Genomic DNA, 23960 nt, shown 5'->3' with positions numbered 1-23960 from the left:
TGGTGTTCAACTTTTTATTTTAGTAAAATCAGAATAAACACCACATGCAGTGCTAGCATCTAAAACTAATACAATAAGCAATTACTAACTTACAGTGACTTGAGGTTCAATGTCTACATTCAGCAAGTTTAAATCCATTCTTATTTACTGAAAATGTTGCTGGATGAAAAAAAACTGAATGTAAAAGTCACTAATTATGGCAACACACAAAGATAACCACATGTATGAGGTTTGCAAATAGGCCAGACAGTCACTAGGAAAACCAAACCAAACACATAACGAAACAAAACTCACAGAACCTTTGAGAAACATGGACACTTCATTATCAGTGTTTGGAAGTGTTTCTTCAATATTTTAAGACAAGTATATCAAAACCTTGGCATGTTTTAATTTCAAGTTGCCAATTTTGTCTTCAATTTTGTCAGAAAGTTATAGCTAGCTACATCAGCAATGCCGGGTCTGCTTAATTTGACTCAATTGTTTAATAGAACTTAACATTAAAAGCTCACACTACCCCGAAATATATTATTTCACATACGGTGACATTCAACATTCAAGTGCCAGTGTTTTTGTACTGTCTTTTGGTCAAGTTTCTTAAAACTTTCAAAGAATTCACTTTTAGGCTTACAAAAATAAATATTTGTCAAAATGTTCAATAAATATTACACAAACTAGCAGCAAAAAGTATCTAAAATCTGATGTGTGCAAAGTTTTCTTCTCAACTATCATTCCTTGGTCCCCAAAAAAATGTTAGAATCTAGTACTAAACAAGCTGTGTTCAGCAATCTCCAAGAAACAAAGTAAGATTGGAAGTTTAAGGACACGCACACGAGACATATATATAAAATTCTCTGAATGTGCAATAAAATAAGTACTTTGTATAAAGTTATGGGCAAAATGTACAAGAGTCTAAACCTATACTAATTGAAATAGCACCGTAACAAATGACCTCAATACTGTCAAGTGCACCTACTTAATGGTTTTTAGAACAAGGCACAATATACTTGAAAATCTATTGCACTTTTAAGAAAATTTTTGCCTGCTTGTGCCATCACAAAGTTTAGTTTTTAAAGATCACTGTTCTGGCCATAAAATTAGCACAGAAGTCCATGTGGCAGAAGCATTTTTAGTGGTGGACAATAATCTTTGGCCAAATTTATCATAAAGAGACTATAAATACAATGGAAACCTGTGCAACTAAAATAGACTAAAACTGGACTATATAGGAATAACATCTTATGCAGTTTAGTACCTATCCAACCTGTGTGATCTCAAAGATTTCAGTTTGTTGTTCTTCTGATCTACAAAGTCTACAAGTGTAAGCCATTTTTAACATTTCCAAGCAGCTTAAAGAGAGCAATGTGAATCTGCATTAAAATAAAGCCTGCTGGATAATCCGTCCTGCTCATACATCCTCTTGACCAAAAAACATCAACACTAGCATGCATTAAAAACCAAAATCCAACCAGGTCCATAACAAGACTGGACTTCTATGGTCAGCCATTCTACCATTTCAATTATATTTATGGCAGGCATTAAAATAATCTAATTAGAAGAAATTTCCCTCCAACGCTTTTTTTAATCAAACCTGTTAACTTTTCCTGTAGTACTATGCCCACATTTGTTTAGCTTAAAATTAATAACCTAAATATTAAAAGAGAAATTGCTGTATTTATTTCTATTAACTTTGAATAACGCTTTGAAAAATATATAAACGTATTCATACAAGTCACATCCTGACTGGAATGGCTTATTTTAAAACTACAAGATTCTAAGTGCCTATCCAGGATAGAGTGAGCAAGTCGGAACTTTAAACTTAGTACAGTTTGCCACATTAGAAACTAAATCTGCCTTAAGATGTTTTTCTCCCCAGTCTGCAAGAACCAAAAATTCCTAATGCAGGCTATTGCCTGTTTTTCCCTCATTAATATCTGCAGATGAATTAATGATTCCTGTTAAGTTGGATCACACCTGTGTGCCAAGGTTTGATTTTAGCCCAAGTTCAATAAACTTACTTTTTCAAAACAACTGGTATCTTGAGCATTACTAAGCCAACAGGACATCAAAATAATAAGCTGTCTAAAGTTAAAGTCACAGTACATTAACAAACAAATGATCCTCAGCCACAAAATTATAAATGCAATTTGGGGTGAGAATAAGCAGGAGGGGAGTTTTTCCCAACTACAGCAATTAAATCTTCAAACCAACTTCTGAATAAGGCTGCTAATTGTTCCTTTCTTCTTGTGACTTTGAAGCTCCCTTGAATTTTCAGGAGAATCACAGCTGGTAATGTACTGCAAGGTCTTGAAGCTATAAGATACAGTCTGGCTAAGTTACATGTGGTTTCCATATTAGCTTGTTTGAAAGGGTGACTTTATTATTGCAAAGCAGATCAGTTGCCCCACCAGTCAACCCCCTGGGAGTTATAATTTCCTCCATATCCATCACTGTTGTAGAAGCTTCCATAGCCACCTATTAAGAAATGTGTGAAAAGAAAAGTTAGGTCAGTCATTTTAAGTTTCTTCCTTCTATCTCTTTGAAGCCTAATTTAAAAAACATTATTGCACTGATTTTGTGTTCTTTGGAAATAAAATTTCTGACAAATTATGCTTTAAGGGTGGGGGGGAAAAAAGCACATGCCTAAAGTAAAGAGGAAAAACTAACATTACCTCCACCATATCCTCTGCTGCTGCTGTGACTACCTCCACCACTTCGGCTGCTGTTTGCACGACTACTACCAAAGCTAGAACTGCTGGATCCACTACTTTGTCGATAGTCTCTGGCACCAAATCCTCCGCTGAATCTAGTATGAAAAGGAAAACATTGTGGGTGGTTTAAGAGTATGCAATTCAATTAAAATGACCATTACTAATTTTTCAGTACCAGATTTTCAACTTGATTACCACTGTGGTCAATTCTTGTAACAGCATTTCCAAAGCCATCAGCAGGTAAGAACTGACATTTAACTCTTTATCACCATTAGTTTCCTTTTTTTTTCTCTGTATTTTTAAAATAGCTTTTAGATATATATTTTTTCAATATTTATTTGAGAGAGACGGCAGAAGAGCATGAACAGAAGGGCAGAGAGAGACAGAATCTCAAGCAGGCTTTTGCACTGTCATCACAAGAGTCCAATACAGGGCTTGATATCAACAACCATGAGATCATGACCTGACTGAAATCAAAAGTTGGATGCTTAACTGACTGAGCCACCCAGGTGCCTGTCATCATTTCTAATATCCCTTGCCAAAACTATGTAAGTAGTGGCAGTGTTTTAGTTAACCTGGGATACAACTTCCTGCGCAAAGCAATCTGTACCTCTTCGAGCGTCCACGACTGCTGCCCTTGTAGTGGTGTTCGTAAGCCATGTTTTCTAACCAAGATGGCACTTCTTGTTTAGCTTCAACAAGAAGATCCAACAAATCCTTCGTGATATTTATATTTCTTTCATTAAAGAATGAGGTAGCAAGGCCTGTAAGAGTCCAAAAAGTACAGAAAGGTGAGTTTTCCATAAAGTAATCCAGTCTTCTCTCTTTTGTATGTTAAACCATAAATAGAACAAAAAAATGACATTACAATTTGCAATGTAACCAAATTAGAGATTTAAATTTTTTTAAATTGTTTTCAAGTAAGCTTCATGCCCACTGTGGGGCTCAAACTCATGACCTGAGATCAAGAATCACATACTCTACCAACTGAGGCAGCCAAGCATTCCACCACTGGAGATTTTAACAGTAATTTTTAGCTGACATTAGATGTCAGCTTCACCTTAAAAGTAAGTTCTAGTATTTAAGATTTCATAACAAACACTTTACCAAGGTTTCCTACACGTCCTGTACGGCCAATCCGATGCACATATTCCTCAATGTCACTTGGCAAATCAAAATTGATTACGTGTTTCACATTTGAAATGTCTAGTCCTCTCGCTGCCACCTGAAAAATAAGTTTTGTTAAAAAAAAAAAAAAAGCAACACTCAAACATGTTTAAATAAAAAATATATACACACAGCTGTAGCCACTAGAATAGGGCTTTTTCCTGAGCGGAACTGGTGAAGGGCCTCCTCTCTATCTCTCTGTGATCGGTCACCATGGATACTGGTACAAGCATATCCTTCATGGTATAAGAAATCCTCCAGAGAATCAGCACCCTTTTTGGTCTCCACAAACACTAAGGTCAGTGAATCCTTTCCTGAAAAATTATATAGAAGGTCTGGTTTACCAACAGCAACTCAGTATCATTACCTGATCCAAGTATTAAGTGACTTAGTTGTCTTTGCACACAGTAAATAAACACACAGAAATAATAAGTATAAACTGCTTAGAAAAGTGAACAGAAAAAAGGCTAGGAGCTAAAGAGATGCAAATACCATTATAAGGCTGTTTTTTTAAAACTAGGTTTCATGCCCAGTGTGGAGCCCAATGTAGGGCTTGAACTTACTACTCTGAGACCAAGTCCTGAGGTAAGATCAACAGTTGGATGCTTAACCCACTGAACCATGTCCCTGCCCTTATTTTTAACTTTACCTGTTGCATTTAAGAGGTCAAGAAGAAATGACCGTTTGTCTACTTCTTCCACCCAAACTACTTTCTGTGTGATGTTCTCAGAGGTAGAGCCAACTCTCCCTACAGCCAGAAAGATATATTCATCCAAAAAATCACGAGCAAGCATCTGCAAAAGGGGGAAAAAAAACTTCTTATACTCTACTTAAAAATGTAAAATTATCTTGAAAATACTTACTTGCAAATGCTCTAAAAATTTTTACCAGACAATACCTGTATTTCCTTAGGGAAAGTAGCACTAAACATCATAGTGTGGCGAATACCCTTTGGTGGCATGGTATCTTGTTCAACTATACGACGTATCTGAGGTTCAAATCCCATATCCAGCATCCTATCTGCTTCATCCAATACTAAGTATCTATTATGAAAAGTACTCATTTTAGAATTTGATGAGAACTGACCACTGAACGTAGTAATATAATATTCATTCTAATATTGGCCTCACAATTTAACACTTGTGAAACCCATACATCCTGTAATATTTAACTCTGTCCCAATGAATCGTACAGGTAAAACTGATTTTCAAAAACTATGTTAAAAGTTTAATCACTAAAATTACGTTTTAATGTTAAAACAGTATTTCTGAAACACTACAAAATGACCATCAGTGTAAAAGAAGTCACATTTCATACATAATACATACTTGCAGAAGTCTAATCCAATCTTTCCTCTTTCCATCATATCCACCAGCCGTCCTGGAGTGGCAACTAACAAATGACATCCACGTTCTAAATCTCGAATCTGCTGACCAATATCAGCACCACCATAAACAACACAAGGACGAACTCTTGACCGGTATGAAAACTATAAACAAATAATTAGATGTTTGTAAAAAAAAAAAATTATTACAATGAATGAAAATTAATAATCATCAGTGCAATGCATACTTACTTTTCTGGCTTCCTCATAGATCTGTACAGCCAATTCTCTTGTTGGGGCTAAAACCAAGGAGATTGGATATTGTTTACGGCGTCCGTATCTTCCATTTTCCTAAGAATGGAGTACAATTTATAAATTAAACTCAAAGACCCTGACTCTTGTTCTTTAAAAAAAAAAACTCATCACAGTAAAATGACCTCTATAACAGTTTAAAGATTACAACCAAAAATAGGTCTTCATGAGAAATATGTATTGAAAATCAAAAGAAATTAAAATAAAACGTATTTAGCGTTGCTTAGGAAAGTCTTAACGAATATTTATGAAACTTTTTCTAGGACAACTTATTTCAATAAGGAAATCTTTACCTTCACAGCCTTCAAAGCCTCGCCTGGACCGTCTCTATAAATTTGACTTAAGATGGGCAACAGAAATGCTGCAGTTTTTCCAGACCCTGTCAAAAAAACCCTTGTATTTCAAATACATTTTCAGTGAAAGAAATAAAATTTTATTTTATTCCCAATATTTTGAGAAAATAGATTTATAAAATCAAGCAAAGAATGCCAAATGAATTCTGTAATCCATTTTAAACTATACCAATACTCAATTCTTTACATTTTAAGGTATATGAAAACAATCACCTTGCCTCTCCCATGGCATCAACTTCCACTTCCATATACTATTGGTATGTACAACAGGAGTCCACAAACTTTTTAAGACTTTAACAGTGAAGTCCTTTGTGCACTGGTCTCTACTTTTGCAGAATAAAGCCTTGGTTTTAATTGTGCCAATAAAACTTTGTGTTTTTTTAATTTTTAAGTTTTCTTTAAGTAATTTCTATTCCCAAAGTAATCTCTATGCTCAACATAGGGCTTGAACTCTCAATCCTGTGATCAAGAGTTAAAAGTTCCACAAACTCCACTGGCTGTCAAGCTGGCACCCATTAATAAAACTTTTTTTTTTAATGAAAAAATTCTTGAACATTTATTGATCTTTGAGAGACAGAAAATGAGTAGGGCAGTAACAGAGAGAGAGGGAGACACAGAATCCAAAGCAGGTGCCAGGCTCTGAGCTATCAGCACAGAGTGCAATAAGAGGCTAGAACCCAAGAACCACAAGATCATGACCTGAGGCTCAAATGACTGAGCCACCAGGCACACCCCCCCACCCTGCAATAAAATTTTATTCCTAAAAATAGACACTGGAGGGGCATCATTGATTTCAGTTCAGGTTGTGATCCCAGGGTTGTGGGACTGAGCCCTGTGTTGGACTGCACGCTAAGTGTGGAGCATGCTTGGGATGCTCCTCTCTTCCTCTGTCCCTCTCCCCTGCTTGCATGGTCTCTTAAAAAAAAAAAAAAAAATTAACAAAAAAATTTCAAAAATAAAATAAAAACACATGCCAGATTTAGCCTAACAGTCACATTTAAGTAAAGAAGAAGTAATCCCTAGGTGGCTCAATTGGTTAAGCGTCCTACTGTAGCTCAGGTCACGACCTCATTGTTTTGGAGTTTGTACCATGCGTCCAGCTTGACAATGACAGTAGGGAGCCACTCTGGATCTTCCATTCTCCCTCTTTTCCTGCCCCTCCCCTACTCTTTCTCTCAAAAATAAACATTAAAAAAAAAAGTAGGGGCGCCTGGGTGGCTCAGTCGGTTAAGCGTCCGACTTCAGCTCAGGTCACGATCTCGCGGTCCGCGAGTTTGAGCCCCGCATCAGGCTCTGGGCTGATGGCTCAGAGCCTGGAGCCTGCTTCTGATTCTGTGTCTCCCTCTCTCTCTGCCCCTCCCCCGTTCATGCTGTGTCTCTCTCTGTCTCAAAAATAAATAAACGTTAAAAAAAATTAAAAAAAAAAAAAAAGTAATCCTTAAAGAAGGAAATATATTACAAATGGCAGTGACTGAAGTTTCCTTTTTCTATATAGAAGTTTAACACACACGGAAAAAGTTCTGCCAGCTCTTTTATTACTGTAAAATTCTCATACAGAACTAAACTGCCCCCGTCCAATTCCCAAAATACTGGAGAATGAGAGGCACAATTCCCTTTTCCCCACCTATGTTTTTATGGGTCCCAGGCTCTTGATAAGACCTCCCCAACTAATCTTTATCTAACTCCAAATCAGGCTGAACTCAGACCCTCCCTGTACTAAGTACTAGTTTTAGAGCAAGGCTAATTGAGATACTAGCTTCATGGAGTCAGTTTACCTGTCTGGGCACAAGCCATCAAGTCTCTTTTTTCTTTGATGATTGGAATGGCATGTTTCTGCACTGGAGTTGGACGAGTATAACGAGTAAGCTCAATGTTTCCCATGATGATTTCTCCCATCTCAACATCGCTGAACTGCCAAAGAAGAAGCAAGTCAAACACGCCATTATCTGTTGCAAATTGTTTGTACTAATAAGACAACAAAAAACAAGTTTTATTTATTGCTGCTTTTGGTTGTGTTTACATATTTGCTATAATCTTAAGTTAAAAGTGCTATGGTGGTTTTTAAGACTATATACTTTTGGTTGCACACACATACTAGTTCTTAAGAAAATAAACTATTTAAAGAAAAGGAAAATAAACTACTTTAGGGTTAATATTATTTTCACACATTTTGTATTTCAGCATAGTTCATTATGATGACGTAAAATCCGAGTCTCTTCAGGGTGCCTGAGTGGCTAAGCATCCAACTCTTGATTTTGGGTCAGGCCATGATCTCATGGTTTGTGGGATTGAGCTCCATCCATGTCAGGCCACTTAAGATTATCTCCCTTTACCTCTCTCCCCCAGTCTCTCTCTCTCTCTCAAGTAAATAAATAAAAAAATCTCAGCCTCTCCTTTTTTATACCCTAATGAAAAGTTAAAAAAATTTTAAATGTTTATTTTTGAGAGAGACAGAGCACAGTCGAGGAGGGCAGAGAAGAGGAAAACACGATCTGAGGCAGGCCCCAGGCTCTGAGCTGTCAGCACAGAGCCCAACGTGGGGCTTGAACTCAAAAACCGTGAAATCATGACTTGAGCCGAAGTCAAGGCTTAACTGACTGAGCCACCCAGGCACCCCAAACTAATGACATTTTTAAATGGTAACAAAGAACTGTTAAAATGCCAAAAAAACAACTTACACTTTCAATATGTGGAGGACAGTTATTGCCAGTTGCCTCTACTGGAATATCATCATATTTCTCAAAGTTAATTCCAGTATTTCCTCCAGAAAAGAGTTCCCTGTAATCAAATGATCATTACATAGGTTATACTAGATTGTAAGTTTCTTATCAGTCACCATATGCTTCAAAAACTTACTGCTCTAGTCGTTCACTTGGTGGAAGTGGTTTTGACCAATCATCTTCATCTGATCTGTCACACCAACGACTGTGTCCACTGCGTTCAAATTTGCCAAAGCCAGTCCTATCACGACTGCCAATACCATCATAGTCACTCCGTCCACGATCATCAAACCTGAACAGCACAAGCAAATGATCCAAATATGTTACTTAACCAACACCATAATACCTCTCTAGATATGTACCATGTATTAATTGAATTGTTTGGTCACAAGTACCTTTCAAAGATGTCAAAAATTCAACACTGGCAATGTCATGTATGAAATAAGGCCCCCTAATTAATTGTTACGTATAAGTTACATATCTTCAATTTAAAAAAACCCACATCCACTTTTACCTTATGTAAAATTATATACAGCTTCAATCAACGTCTCATATGCTAAGCATTAAGTTTTACAGAACTTACATCCAGAATACACTTAACACGTTCACTTTAAACGTGATAATCTAAATACATTCACGGACAGGAAAGATAACATCAGTCATCCTAGTTATATGTGGATATAAAATAAAATCCACTAACGTGACACGCTTTTAGAGTTTTACTCTTAGTACTGAAAAACAATACGGGACTGACCACACACACACGAAGCTCTTATGATCAATTCATCATACTTGTGAGGTCGTAAACTGTGTTTAAACTGCAGGGATACTACAAAATAATTTAGTAAAAACACAGATCATGTCAAATAGCATATTCTTATTGCATATAATCTGACTCTTCCCTCCTCTTCCCTTATACTATGGGGGTGGAAGGTGGGAATCAAGCTTATTGCATGTAATTTAACAGATTAAATTTAGGGAAAAAACCTTGCATAGCTGACAATAAACCAACATTTTGATTAAAATTAACAAAAAGATGGTTTGTGGTTAGGGAAAACACTGTGATTAAAGATCAATAAAAGGGCAAAGAATGAGAATATACCAAACTAAGAGTTGATTCCTAAAATTGTTACTTTCAATAATTTACCTTCCCCTTGGTCCATTTCCACGATCACTGAAGTAACCGGGCTTTCCTCTTGAATCTCGGGATCCAAAACTGCTGTAGGCATCCTTATCTTTACTACAACTCCACCCTGGACTCTCTTTATCACAGAATCCTTCAAAAAAAAAAGTTAAGGAAAAAAAAAAAAAGCTGACAACACTCTTACATGAGTAAGATTATTTGAAAAAATAAGCTCTTCACATACACAGCTTCTCTTTTATTTTATCCTTCTGGAATCAAACATCAATAGAAATACTTTTATCAAAATATAAGATTTAAAATAACTGGTTTCATCAGCAAATAGAATTTTTACTATCTTTAATTCTCTTTTCCACCAGAAATTATCGTGTAAAGCAAAGCCACTTCATGTTCTCAGTAAGGACAGTGAACTTAATGTATATCACATCTAACATAATTTACATGAAATACAAGTATACAATTATATAGCCACTATCAGAGTAACAATTTATATTCCATTCTTTCAGTGTCTTTCCTATACACCAAAAAGAATGAAACAGCAGCCTATTCCAATAAAATTATTGGAATATAAGGCTGTGGCAAAATACCTTTTTAAAAGTGTAACTGCTTTCAGAGGGATCCCAAGTGCCTCCCCACAATTTTTAACCTCAAAGGCAGTAGCCAAGGAAACTAAGTCAGTAAGCTTTTTAGTTACGCTGCATCTCTAAAAATGAATCTCACAAAGCTCTGCGTTGATAAAACTTAAGGTATATACCATATAATGTATATGATACACATTCTGAAATGTCTAACCTAATAAAAGGTTATCTCAGGTAGTCAGAGAAAAGCTTAAATTAAGAAATACACTATATAATTACCAGTAACAATAAATATGTCAGATGCATGAGGACAACTTGGTTGGTAGCCAACTGATATAAATATAACAAGTCAGTGAGTATCTTCAATACATAAAAAAGCAATCTGGTTTGGGGTGCCTGGGAGGCTCAGTGGGCTGAGTGTCCAACTTCGGGTCAGGTCGTGATCTCACAGTCTGTGAGTTCAAGCCCCACATCAGGCTCTGTGCTGACAGCTCAGAGCCTGGAGCCTGCTTCAGATTCTGTGTCTCCCTCTCTCTCTGCCCTTCCCCTGTTCATGCTCTGTCTCTGTCTCAAAAATAAATAAAAAACATTAAAAAAAAAAAAAGGCAATCTGGCTTAGTGTAACACCATTTAAGACAGATTCACTAAATAGAGGGGCGCCTAAGTGACTCAGCCAGTTAAGGTGGGCTTCTTGGTTTCGGCTCAGGTCATTATCTCATGGTTTCATGAGTTTGAGCCCCATGTTGGGCTCCATGCTGACAGCGTGGAGCCTCCTTGGGATTATGTCTGTGTCTCTCTCTCTCTCTCTCTCTCTCTCTCTGCCCGTTCCCCACTTGCACTACCTTAGTCTCTCTCAAAATAAATAAACTTAAAAACAAAGAATTCAATTTACCGAAATAGCATGGACTTTCACACCGAGGTATTGCCAAAGCTTTGTTTCAGTGCTAACAATAGAAATTTACTTATACTATTGGGAAAACCTAAGTCCAACAGTAAGAGTTTTCAGTTCAGGAAGAACTAAGTATACCAGGGAAAAAAGAAACTATCATCCTTGCCTAATTTCTACATGGACATACCTCTAAGGCAAGTTACAGACTCATCAAATGGTGACAAGAGTAAGCCCACTGGAGTTGAGAACTCAGCTAGATTCAGACATTTTCTTTCATGTTTTGAAGCTCCCTAAGTAATGACATTACTTTCACTCTGCTTTATAGTTAACTCCTAAGCCAGTTGACCATGGCCTTTATTAGCAAGAAAAAGATGTTTTAAGGTCTCTTCCATTTCTTGCCATGTTGTCACTCTCTTTGAAGCATTTAATATACACTGGACGCAATTCTAGACACATACATTGAGAAATGAATACACATTATGAAATAATTTCTGCAATTTGGAAAGAAAAATCCTATTATTAGCTGTAAGTGACCCTGTGGGGTATTATATATACAATTTTATAAACTACAGACGATGTATAAAAGCACCCACCAAATCCTTAAGCCAGTTTATTTTCCCCCTCCCCAAATACCTGCCCCATTTACCCACCATCTTTCCTTTTGACTTTTCCTGACCTTTTCTCTCTTGATAATTTCAGATCATTCATGATAGTGAACATACAACACTCAATATTATCATCCTAACACTATCCCTCTACGTGAAAAAACTCAGCGCTAAGAGTTATCAGGTGTTTTCAAAACATTTCAGACAAAGCCTTTCAAATGAAGCAGTTGAGGCAAAAAACAAAAACAAAACACAAAAAAACAACAAATCAGACAACACTCCATCCTACTGACTGTGCCATAACTGCAATTCTTCAATTGTTATACTGTTCAATAGCTCATTTTCAGTGTGGTAACATTTCATGGAGGACTTTATTGTCCTGCAGTTAGTTTTACAAAATAGGGCACATTCTCCTTTCAAACTGAAATTGTTTTCAACGTTAAAAACAGAGCAATAAAAAGTACTGAAACTTTTGGCTCAAAGTAGGTCAGAAGAAATGAAACATCCATTACTAAACAGCAGCTGAATGTTTACAAAGCTAACTGTCTGAAAACAGAAGCTTAAGGGCAAAAATGTGTATAATATACTCCTTAAAGTTACACCTCATGTTTCCCTAGGCTTTGACTAACTTATCTAATGTAAACACAGAAAAGATGGATATAAAGTTGCACAATCACCCACCTTTGGAGGCTTCTCTGTTCCTTAAGTGAGGAGGTATATAGCGTCCTTCTGCAAGAGAAAACTAAAATCATATCCTCAAAGACACAACTTTTTGCAAAAATATCTATTAAAACACAGGTCATGGTCAGTTAAGCACTTAACTCTTGATTTTGGCTCAGGTCATAATTTCACAGTTCATTATGTCTGAGCCATCCAGCAAGCGGGCTCTGTGCTGATGGTTTGGAGCCTGCCTGAATCTCCTTCCTGTCTCTCTACCCCTTCCGTATTCTTATGGGTGCTTGTGTGCGCTTTCAAAAATAAATACACTTGGGAGGGGGTGGGGAGGGGGAGGGGTAGTAGGGGGGAAAGAAGAAAATAAATACTGGTACCAGAATTAATTATGTTTAAATGTTTATTTATTTTTGAGAGAGAGAGAGAGAGAGAGAGAGCGCGCGCGCATGCATAAGGGAGGGGCAGAGAGAGGAGACAGAATCTGAAGCAGGCTCCAGGCTCTGAGCTGTCAGCAGAGCCTGATGCAGAGCTCGAACTCATGGACTGTGAGATCATGACCCGAGCCAAAGTCGGACGCTTAACTGACCAAGCCACCCAGGTGCCCCGAAAACAAACTTTTAAAACTTCTATTCTCCTGGGGTTCCTGGGTGGCTTAGTGAGTAAAGCATCTTTCACTTTTGGTTTTGGTTCAGGTGGTGGTATCATGCTTCCTGGGTTGGACAGCGTCCTTGGAATTTTCTCTCTCCTCTCTGCCCCTAACTGCATGCTCTCTCTCCCTTTCTCTTATAAAAACTTGAAGCAAAACAAAAGTTCTATTCTCTGAGTTATCTTACAATGGGGGGGAGGGGCACCTGGGTGGCTCAGTTGGTTAAGAGTGTAACTTTGGCTCAGGTCATGATTTCACAGTTTGTGAGTTCGAGCCCCGTGTCAGGCTCTGTGCTGACAGCTCAGAGCCTGGAGCCTGCTTCAGATTCTGTATCTCCTTCTTTCTCTGCCCCTCCCCGACTTGCGCTCTGTCTCTCTGAGTCTCTTAAAAATAAATAAATGTAAACAAAAACAAAAACAAAAAAAAACACACAACAATGGAGAAATCTAAATAAAAATGGGTAATACCTTACATAACAGTCTTTATCCTAAACCAAAAAGGAAAAGGCAAGGGACAGCAGCATAAATTAGGCAAATTTGGGAACACATTAAGAAAATTTCTCAATACAAATTGGTGGTGCCTGCTGGCTCAGTCAGTGGAGCCATGACTCCTGATCTCAGGGTCTTGTGTTCAAGCCCAACATTGAGCACAGACCTCTCATACACACAAGCCCCTATTTCAGAAAGTTTTATTAATTACAGCTCTTAACAAGGGTAACAGTTACTGTAACAAAAATGACAAGGAAAAAAAGAATATGCAGTAAATTATCCAAAAAGGGCTGTTTCTTTTCTGTAAAAGGAAAACCATACTATATAAACAGTTGAAAGCTAAAGAATTCCAAGAAGGAACGGATACTTTTAACCTTGAGCTTCCTAAATTAAGTCAACAGCCTAGATTGTGATTAAGAAATAAAATGGGGCGCCTGGGTGGCTCAGTCGGTTGAGTGTCCGACTTCGGCTCAGGTCATTATCTTGGGAGTTCGAGCCTCACGTCGGGCTCTGTGCTGACAGCTCAGAACCTTGAAACCTGCTTCAGATTCTGTGTCTCCCTCTCTCTCTGCCCCAATCCACTCACATTGTGTCTCTGTTTCTCTCAAAAATAAATAAATAATTTAAAAAATTAGGAAAAAAAAAAAGCATTTAACCTATAAAGTCTAAGCCACCCAGGGTTATGATCCAAATTTTAACCAATTCTGTAGCCTTTGGATTTAATTAAGTGTCCCAAATTATCAGTATAATGACATCTTAATAATATGTATACAGTAGCAAAGACAACTAAATATGTATTAACCATACATATACATCTGCTGCCAAATAAACTATCAACTTCTATCTAAGATAGTAAACTCTATCTAAAGTCTCAAAAAAAAAAACCCCAAAAATTTAAAAATAAAACAAAAGCCCCACAAAATACCATTTTAAAAGAACTCTTTTCAATTTAATATGGCAGACATTTACAATTCTAACTACAACCCAGGAATCAGTAGAGCCTAGTGCTACCCTTAAGTCTGTTTCATTATGCATCATTGGTAGCAATAGCTGTAATATGTAAACGTACAGGTTCCCTTTATTAGTTTAACATAGTTCAGGTCAGTTTCACAAGAGGGATGAGTATCCTCACCTCTTTCATGCCAGAATCCATACTGATCCCAATCTGTTTCCTAAAAATGGGTCTATGACATTGCCTTTAACTCAAAAAGAACGAACCAATCTCTTTTATTATACAGATATGCCAAAACACTTAAATATTTATACAGTGAAAAAGGGAAAATTTCAATTTAAGATTAGTAAACACAGTAAGATATTAAGTTCTTAACAGATTCAAGTAAAAAAAGTTGTTTTTTTTTTAAACTTACTGCTCGCTGTCCTTCCTCCTCCATTCTGATTATCAGAATTGTTCAGGTCTAGACCAGCAAACTAGAAGAGATATATTAACACGTTACATGCTGACACACTACAATAAGGGGGAGGAAATGAAACACAGACAGCACTGCAAAAGACAAATGAGTTCTAAACTCCAGTCCTATTCTGTAGTATTTACTAGCTAGCTTCCCTGTCTGCTTTTAAGCATGTAAAAAGTGCGGAAAACAAAAGGCAAGACCCAGATGCCAGCAGTATAATCTGTTGATGGTACAAACATGGGGCAGCTGGGTGGCTTGGTTGGGCACTGGACTTCAGTTCAGCTCATGATCTTGCAGTTTGTGGGTTCTAGCCCCGTACTGGCCTCTGTGCTGACAGCTCAGAGCCTGGAGCCTTCTTCAGATTCTGTGTCTCCCTCTTTCTCTGCCCCACCCCCCCCCTCAAAAAACAAAAAAACAAACCAAAAACAAAAACTTCCCAGATGGTTCAAACACATGAATCCCAAACAAGTTTTCCCTGTAACAATTTTCCTAGCAAAATGTTCTTCAATCACCAAACTAAATTGTTACACCAATTTCTCAAAGTCACTGGTTTCCCATTTTATATTATTTTAAATCTAAATATTCCTTAAACAAAATAACACAAAACCAACCACCTAAAAATTAAACCTGAAAAAATGCTAAGACAAGTTTTAAGATTCCTTAATTTATTCCTAAAACGGTGCAAACGGGTTTAATTTTGGATAATTCCTAAGCAGCAGCAGCACCACCACTTAATAGGTGATGAATAATACCGTGTCACTTTGACTCCATCATTTAACGCTGGCTACACTGAAGGCAGTATTTATTTCTACCATTTCAGAGAGGGGACAAATTCAGGGAGGTTGTTGGTTACAAATCTATTAAGTGGTACAACTAATATCCAAGGCTTTTTGAAGAAAATTGTCTTTAATTTCAAATTACTACTTGTCCCCTCACCAATGGGTTTCAATACCATAGAAAAAAAGTTATTTTGCTTTATCATGTTTCATGAAACAATAAACTCAGAACTACTTTCAAATAGGAATTACATGTCAAAATAAAACTTAAAAAACACACAAAAAACGAAGCGAAGGCCAGTGTTGCATATTTGCAAAATACACTGTGCAATAATTTTTAAACACTATACTGAAAATCCAAGATGTCACCAATTACACACACCATCAATTAAGATACTATCACTTTACCAGGCCTAATTTGCTTATTACTACTAAATGCTAACCGAGAGAACGGTTTTATCAAAAGTTTAAAGGGAATCCAGCCACAAAGAAAAGGTTACAAATACAATTTTGTTTTTGCTATCGGATTTTCAATTTCAACGCACTTTTTAACATTATCCAGGCTCACAGCAAATTGCAGTCCTTTACACAAGTGTAACGTTAGGAACAAACCATCAAATCTCTCCAATATATTGAGAAACAACACGGAAATTTGGAATCCATTATTGTCAGTGGGGTTTGTTTCAGAATTTAGCAGGACTTCCCCAAGTATTTTTTTTTGGTGAACGGTTTATGCCCTAATTCAACTACGTAAAACGTGCAAGACAAAAGACGAGGCAAGCTGTTCACATGAGTCCCCACGACTCACTGGTGATTTTCTCTGGATGAATACCGCTATAATGAAACGGATATTCCTGCCATGGAAAACGAACCTATTACCTCTCACAGATCACGTATCCTTTTCCGCATTCCTAAACTCTCAAAGACAGGGCCTGGTTTTGCCCTAGCTCAATGTCTTTCTCCTCACGCGTATCGAAGTTAGTAACAATAAGCTCATCTGCCCTACCAAACCACTTTTCGAGTTTTTTTTCCAGTCTGCACTCCAACGTCCTATTCCTAACCTATGGACATATAAAACAAAAACAAAAAAATCCACTATCAATGGCTAAATGGCCATCAGTGACTTTCTGTATTAACTGAAAGAAATATGGCAGTTCCAGACCACTAACCTGCGAAAGGGCTACCCGGCGTCTAACTTCCATTATTTCCGGACACCGGTCAAGGGAAACACGTGGCGGCCATTCCTCCCTTCCTTCCCCACTCTCCCTTTCCGGCTTTTCTGCGTCACAAAACTTTCCAGTCCGGAAACACCACCCCGCCATCCTTAGTACTCGGCTGAGATACGCTGCCAATATGGGCCCGCAAAGTAACAAGACAGCCATTTCGTAAAGAGTTTTATAAAGCCAGTTGCCCGTTCAGGTCTTGCAGGCCTGCACCTTCTCTTAGTAGGGTGCACGCTGTACAGCCACGCAGCATGAACAAAGGAGACCGCCGCCATTACCCTGAAAGAAGGTCCATGCCTTCCCCCTGCTCCGTCCCCATTCCCTGGCTACAACCAACTCTTCCCTTACATACCAACGGCATCTCTGGGCCAGAAAAGGTCAACCAGTGAAAACCAAAGCCGTATGACCAAAAAACGTCCCCATTTGCGGACCTCTGTCCGGTTACTACTGAGTGTGTACTCGCACATGCGCGTCTCTGCGACAGCGCGAACACACAATTGCCGCCATTGTGCGCCCGCCGAGTTACAATCCCTTAAGTCGAACGCGGGCCAAGTAACAGCTACTATCGACATTAATGTTACACCCTCATCTTCTTCGCTATGGCCAATGGTTTAAGACAGTTGCTTTCCCTCTCCGTTCACAGTTCCCCCACCAAAAACCACGGGGACAGAAGGGAAACGAAAGGCGGCTAGTTACTACTGCGCCACAAGTAACGTTAAACTAAGAAAGAAGTCCACGGAGACAGCACGGGAAGGCTTATTTCGACTTACCTGCTGGTCCAGCCCGAGCGCATTTTCCACCACCACATGACTCATGCCTGAAAGGAAAGGAGAACTCGGAGTTTCCCAACTGCAAGTCTACAGTAGCGGAACAGGAACAGTCTCACAAGAGAACTAAAAGCCCTTTGAAGCACAAGGTTTGACCACAGCCGTAATATAGCCACGACTGTACGTCAGCACGTAAGTCGTACGACTTCCTCCTCTGTCCCCCCGTCCCCGCCCCGCCCCGCCCCGCCCCCAGCAACGTATTATCAGTACCGTTAGTTCTGCTTCGCTAAATCGCGTTCGTTTAGTCATAACATCGCGGTATCTTCTAGTCGGACTGATAGCTAAAACGCTTTCATAGTTCGCGAAAGCTTTTTTCCTCCACCTTCCCCCAAAGTCTTGGAATTTTTGGAAGCTAGCGAGAACTCGCCCTCTCCCGCTTTTCAAAAGTTGGGAGATCTTAAACATAGCTCCAGTGTATATCCCTTACGTCACCCTCCCGCCTCCTCACCCTCCTAGTTTCCCTCCGTTTTTCTCTAGCGCTTTCCCTTTCCCTTCCCTTTCAGTTACTGGGATCGTAAAATCTGTGTTCCCCACCAGCTTTTGGGAGATTCATCAAAGCCGGAATTAGTTTAAAAGAAGCCTGAAGCCGAGATGATCGAGGGCACCATTTTGTAGAATGGTCAACGATGGGTTGAGTAGAATCTTCTGGCTGGAGGAACGGAAGGAGAGAAGGTGGCCAGACGGGATCTGCAAAAGGTGGACCGGTCGCGGTCAGCGGAGGGGAAACCGCAGCACGTGCGGGCAGCCGGATTCCTCCCGGCGTGAGCTTAGGCTGCGGGGGCTTGGCCAGGAACTCAAGGTCCCTCCAGTTTCCTAGCAGCGAGTTTACGCTTCTGGGTCATGCAGCTTCTGCGTCACGTAGTGAGGAAACAATGAAACAATTACACCCTCAGTGACGCTGTTGGAAAGCACTTTTGGGGAGACCTTGCTTCCCAACCCTCTTCCCCCCGCCCCGTCACTCACATCCCGTTGAGCTTTTCCTCCTTTCCCCAGAGAAATTATAGCCATTTGTGCCGTACTGTTTACCCAATGAAATGGGGCTCTGGAAATTGTGTACTCTCCTAAGGTCCAAAAGCCTTCGGGACTGTTTCTCGCTTCACGGAATCAACCTGATAAAGGAACTGTGAAGTTTGTCTTGAGTTACGTTCAAAGTGACCCTCGGGCCATACTGGGGTGGGAGGGGAGGGGGTGGTAGGATGGGAAGGACATGAGCTAGTTGCTGTGTGAAGAATTGCTTCCTTTGGCTGTCCTCTAGATCACTTAGTCCGGATTCAGTATTATAGGCCTCTGAAATGAAAAAACGTGTATCCTGGTTCGCGTGCACCCTTCCGTGCTTTTTAGCGAAAAAGACCTATGAAAAGGTTTTGCCCCATCTTCGTAGGTCATTTGCTGCTAGGATTTAAATGGCTCCGTTCTCATTTATCACAAAAAAAGACGTTCTAAATTTTCCTTTTCAAAACTTAAACGTTCAAAGGTGATTAGTACAAGTTGCTTTACTGCTTTTTGTTACCTTATAAGCTAAATTTGATAACTTTGTGTATAGGAAATATTTGGTAAGACACTTTTATGATTCTAAAATTAAACAGATCCATGGTATAAATTAAACCTAGTGATCGTTATGCTCCAAACTATCTAACACAAATAAACATAACACATAGTAACATGTGAAATATCCTGTGCTACCACACTAATAATAAAGGGCTTCCTCATTTAGCTACTAATACAATGTGGTCACAACTCAAGAAAATAAACTGATTTTGGTAATATTAGAAAATACTGAAAATGCGAATTTACCTTAAATTACATGCAACATGTGGAGACTAGTAAGAAATACTTTGTATGTAAAGCAGAGTCTAACAAACAGTATTTTCATCCATGTGAATGATCTTTGTAAATAATGGTCCACTGCATTGTAGAACATGTAACATGCCTTGCCCCTGCCTACTCAATGCTAGTAGCCTTTGCCAGTTGCTGTGAGAATCAAGCTGCTCACACAGATTTGCAAAATGCTCTCTTGAGAAACAGTAACCATGATGATTTTTAGGGTCTTTCCAACTCTGAGATTTGTGAATTCAAATTAGAGAGCACTGGTGAGGTGTGTTTTGTTTGTTTCTTTCTCTGTATCTTTTTATTATTTGATAAATAATCAAATTTATTTGAGAGAATCCTAAGTAAACTGAAAGCTCAGCACAGAGCTGGATGAAAGGCTGGATCCAGCAACTCTGGGATCATGATTTGAGCTGAAATCAAGAGTCAGATGCTCAAACCCACTGAGCTACCCAGGCGCCAGCTCCCCTCATTTCCTTTTCATGTTTAGCAGGGCAAACCTGAGTCTGAGTTTGCTCTGCATTCTGACAGCTCTTCTGACTGTATGTGCTTTAGCAATAATAAGAATAATGACTGGGCTCTGTGCCTTATCTTACTTCTGAGTAGTGTTAGAGTGTAGATACTGGCATTGGAATACTTAAAAGAGGTTTAAAAAAAAATTCAACTGAGTAAATTTGGAGGTTTAATTGGCCTGAGTGATTCATGAATTGGGCAGCATACCATCTAGCAAATATAAAGAAACTCCAAGGAGCTGGACAAGCTCGAAGGCTTTTATATGCAGAAGTGGGCAGAAAAATTGAGTGGCTTGTTTCAGGAAAAGTAACCTACCTTTGGGGAAGGCAGGAGTGTGCTGTGCGGCTTACATCAGTTGTACTGATCATGTACTTCCTGATGGACTGGTTTAAGGACACATTCCTGGGAGAGGCTGAAACTTAACAGTTAGGGTAGATATTAGGTCTTGATTTACTGAAGTGGGGCTTAGCAGAAATGACTTCTATTGAGTTTTTTTCCCTCGCTTTTATAATTTCCCCTTTTTGATTAGAACACCAGTTTCACTCAGATGTGACCAACATTTAAAGCATTAGTACTACTCTTACCTATTCAATTCAGGTTGATTCTTTGTGTCATATTCAAGTTCATCATGCTTTTGCTTAATTTCTATGATATTCACAGGTGATGACTTGAGATTCATAATTTAAAAATATGTTTAATTTAGAGAGAGAGAGGACACATGTGAGTGACTGGCAGAGAGTGAGGGAGACAAAGGATCTGAAGTGGGCTTTATGCTGACATTAGAGAGCTGCCAGGGCTTCAACTCACAAACTGGACATCATGAGCTGAGCCAAAGTTGGACACTGAACCAACTGAGCTACTGAGCCACCTCCATATTGACAATTTTTTTTTACATTTTAAAAATAAGTTTATCTATTTATTTTAAGAGAGACAGAGACAGCTTGAGTGGCGGAGGGTCAGGGAGAGGGAGAGAATCTCAAGAAGCATCCGTGCTCAAGTACAGAGCCTGACTTAGGGTTTGACCTCACAAAACTGGGAGGTTGTTATGACCTGAGCCAACCCCAAGAATCAGACACTTAACCAGCTGAAACACCCAGGTGCCCCTCTAGATTCATAATTTTTAAGTCACTCATCCTCTTCATTTCTTTTCTGATAGTCTTCGGGAGATCATTTGCTTGGTATTCAGCAGCTACAAACACACATTTAAAGCTTTTGAGAGAGCGGTGCCTGGGTGGCTCAGTCAGTTGAGCGTCTGACTTCAGCTCACGTCATGATCTCACAGTCCATGAATTCAAGTGCCATGTCAGGCTTTGTGCTGACAGCATGGACGCTGCAGCCGGCTTCCAATACTATGTCTCCCTCTCTCTTTGCCCCTTCACCGCTCAGCTCATCGTCTGTCTCTCTCTCAAAGATTAAACATTTTAAAATTTAAAAAAAAAAAAAAAGGAAATAGGGGCACCTGGGTGGCTTAGTCAGTTTTAAGCGTCCAGTTTTGGCTCAGGTCATGATCTCGCGGTTTGTGAGTTCTAGCCCCACATCGGGCTCTGTGCTGACAGCTGAGAGCCTGGAGCCTGCTTGAGATTCTGTGTCTCCATCTCTCTTTGCCCCTCCCCCACTTGTGCTCTGTCTCTCTCTGTCTATCAAAAATAAATAAAATGTAAAAAATAAAAAATAATAAAAAATAAATCTTTTGAGAGAATAAAGTGCACTGGGGAGATTACTATGATTATTTTGTTATAACATTGTTACTATTATTAATGCTACTATTTGTACTCCCATCATCACTACAACTATGGTTATCACCCAATGTCTAGAGTGCACAAAACCCAAACCATTAAAAGCAAGTAAGTAAAAGAAGACCCTCCTAAGGGAGTTATCTTTTTTAACCCAAATCACCTTTTTAAGTTACCTTTAACATCTCAGTGGTCTGTAACTGAGTTTCACCTTCTTCAGAAGTGGTATTTCAGGTATTTCAGGTGGTTCTGGTAACAGCACAGATACTTCCCTGCTCAACAAAAGATAATCAATGACTCTTAGCATCCAAATCAAAATTATTCTAAGGATCTTTGTTGGTTAGTTATAGCCTCTGTAGCAGATTCTGGATATTCTCAAAAGTTTAGAAGTTCTTGGGGCACCTAGGTGACTCAGTTGGTTAAACATCTGACTTCAGCTCAGGTCATGATCTCCATGCTTACAGAGTAGAGCCTGCTTGGGATTCTGTCTCCCTCTCTGTGTGTCTCTCCTGCTCTCACATGCTCACTGTCTCTCTCTCTCTCAAAATAAAATAAATAAACATAAAAAAAAAAAGTTGAGAAGTTTGTGATTACAGGGGCACTTGGGTGTCTCAGTCAGTTAAATGTCCAACTACGACTCAGGTAATGATCTCACGGTCCATGGGTTCGAACCCCGTGTTGGAATCTATTCTGACAACTCAGAGCCTGGAGCCTGCTTTAGATTCTGTCTCCTTGTTTCTCTGCCCCTCCCTTCTCTGTCTCTCTCTTTCAAAAATAAATAAACATAAAAAAAAGTAGTTATTGATTATAGTCTCATTTCCATTTATCCCTAACCAGGGAACTAGGAACCTGGCAAAAGGAATGAAATCCTGAGTTATGAAAGCCTCCTAGAATGTCCTTTCTTGATGCTATAAATTCAGGAAAGTCAACCAATAAGGTTTCTCAGTCTGTTTTTGAACATTTAAGGGCATAGTTAGGTAACCCCAAGAGGCTTGTCCTATGTGCCAGCCATCTAGGCATTCAAAGACCCAAGGAAAATTATTACAACCACAGAGAAGATAAACCCTGTCAGGGCACAAACCACTCCTGCTAAGTAGCAGTGTTAATGGACAAATCACTTTTTGATGACAAATATATGAATATGAATGGTCCCCTCCTCTCCCCACCCCTTCACCCCAGCAATAGCCTGGAAGATATACATAATGGCCTGGAAAATCCAAGCCAATGTCAGAGTAAAGGAAAGAAAGAAAAGAAGGAAGTATTTAATGTTTAGTTAAAATAGGAAGTCTTTTCTTTTTAAAAAATTTTTTTAATGTTTATTTTTGAGAGAGAAACAGTATGAGCAGGGAAGGAACAGAGAGAGAGGGAGACACAGAATCCAAAGCAAGCTTTAGGCTCTGAGCTGTCAGCACAGAGTCCTGCAAAGGGCTTGAACTCATGAACCATGAGCTCATGACCCGAGCCAAAGTTGCACACCCAACGACTGAGCCACCCAGAAGCCCCTAAAATAGGAAGTCTTGATCTGATCTCTTGGGAGGAGACAATCTACAACAATATCAGCTATTTCTATTCTTTGTCAATTCATCATCATCATCATCATTATTATTATTATTATTATTATTTTATTATCATTATTATTATTATCATTATTATTATTATCATTATTTTATTTTATTTGAGAGAGAGAGAGAGAGAGAACATGCAAATGGGGGAAAGGGGCAGAGGGGGAGAGAAAATCTTAAGCAGGCTCCCCGCTCAGTGCATATCCTGACAGGCTCAGGTTGTAATGTCATAGCTTGTGAGTTTGAGCCCCATATCAGGCAGCATGCAGTCTGCCTGGGATTCTCTCTCACCCTCTGTCTCTCTGCCCCTCTCCTGTTTTCTCTCTCACTCTCTCTCAAAAATAAATAAGTAAATTTTAAATAAATGAATAAATAAATAAATTTTATTTTTAAGTTATCTCTACATTCAACATGTGGCTTGAATTTACAACCCTGTGATTTTTTTCCCCTTTATTTTAGAGAGAGACAGCACAATCAGGGAAGA

At 38.9% G+C, this 23960-nt stretch overlaps 1 protein-coding gene across 1 annotated transcript; it reads right to left on the bottom strand.

Annotated features, from left to right (window-relative positions):
• LOC145714937 (ATP-dependent RNA helicase DDX3Y) lies at positions 1-18636 on the bottom strand. Its single transcript, XM_081794477.1, has 18 exons — positions 18376-18636; positions 17785-17831; positions 14971-15031; positions 12479-12526; positions 9732-9861; positions 8721-8876; positions 8543-8642; positions 7640-7775; positions 5805-5890; positions 5452-5550; positions 5204-5364; positions 4774-4918; positions 4525-4669; positions 4008-4189; positions 3816-3933; positions 3319-3472; positions 2670-2803; positions 1-2472 (listed from the first exon to the last, which is right to left on the bottom strand). Exons 1-18 carry the CDS (start codon positions 18392-18394, stop codon positions 2393-2395), a joined length of 2001 nt encoding a protein of 666 aa, XP_081650603.1. The 5' UTR covers positions 18395-18636; the 3' UTR covers positions 1-2392.
• Positions 18637-23960: the final 5324 nt, after the last annotated feature.

This window comes from Panthera onca, chromosome Y (assembly GCF_046562875.1).
Source record: "Panthera onca isolate mPanOnc1 chromosome Y, mPanOnc1 haplotype 2, whole genome shotgun sequence".
Lineage (NCBI taxonomy): Eukaryota > Metazoa > Chordata > Mammalia > Carnivora > Felidae > Panthera > Panthera onca.
Note: the sequence above shows the minus strand (reverse complement) of the source record. Positions and strands in the feature narration are given on the sequence as shown.

Excerpts from the sequence above, each read along its gene's own strand:
- LOC145714937 (XM_081794477.1), bottom strand. Across the intron at positions 12,527-14,970 it reads AGGAGGAAGGACAGCGAGCA|AAGGACGCTATATACCTCCT; the intron begins GTAAGTTTAAAA and ends TTTCTCTTGCAG. Across the intron at positions 8,643-8,720 it reads CCAAGTGAACGACTAGAGCA|GGAACTCTTTTCTGGAGGAA; the intron begins GTAAGTTTTTGA and ends ATTTGATTACAG.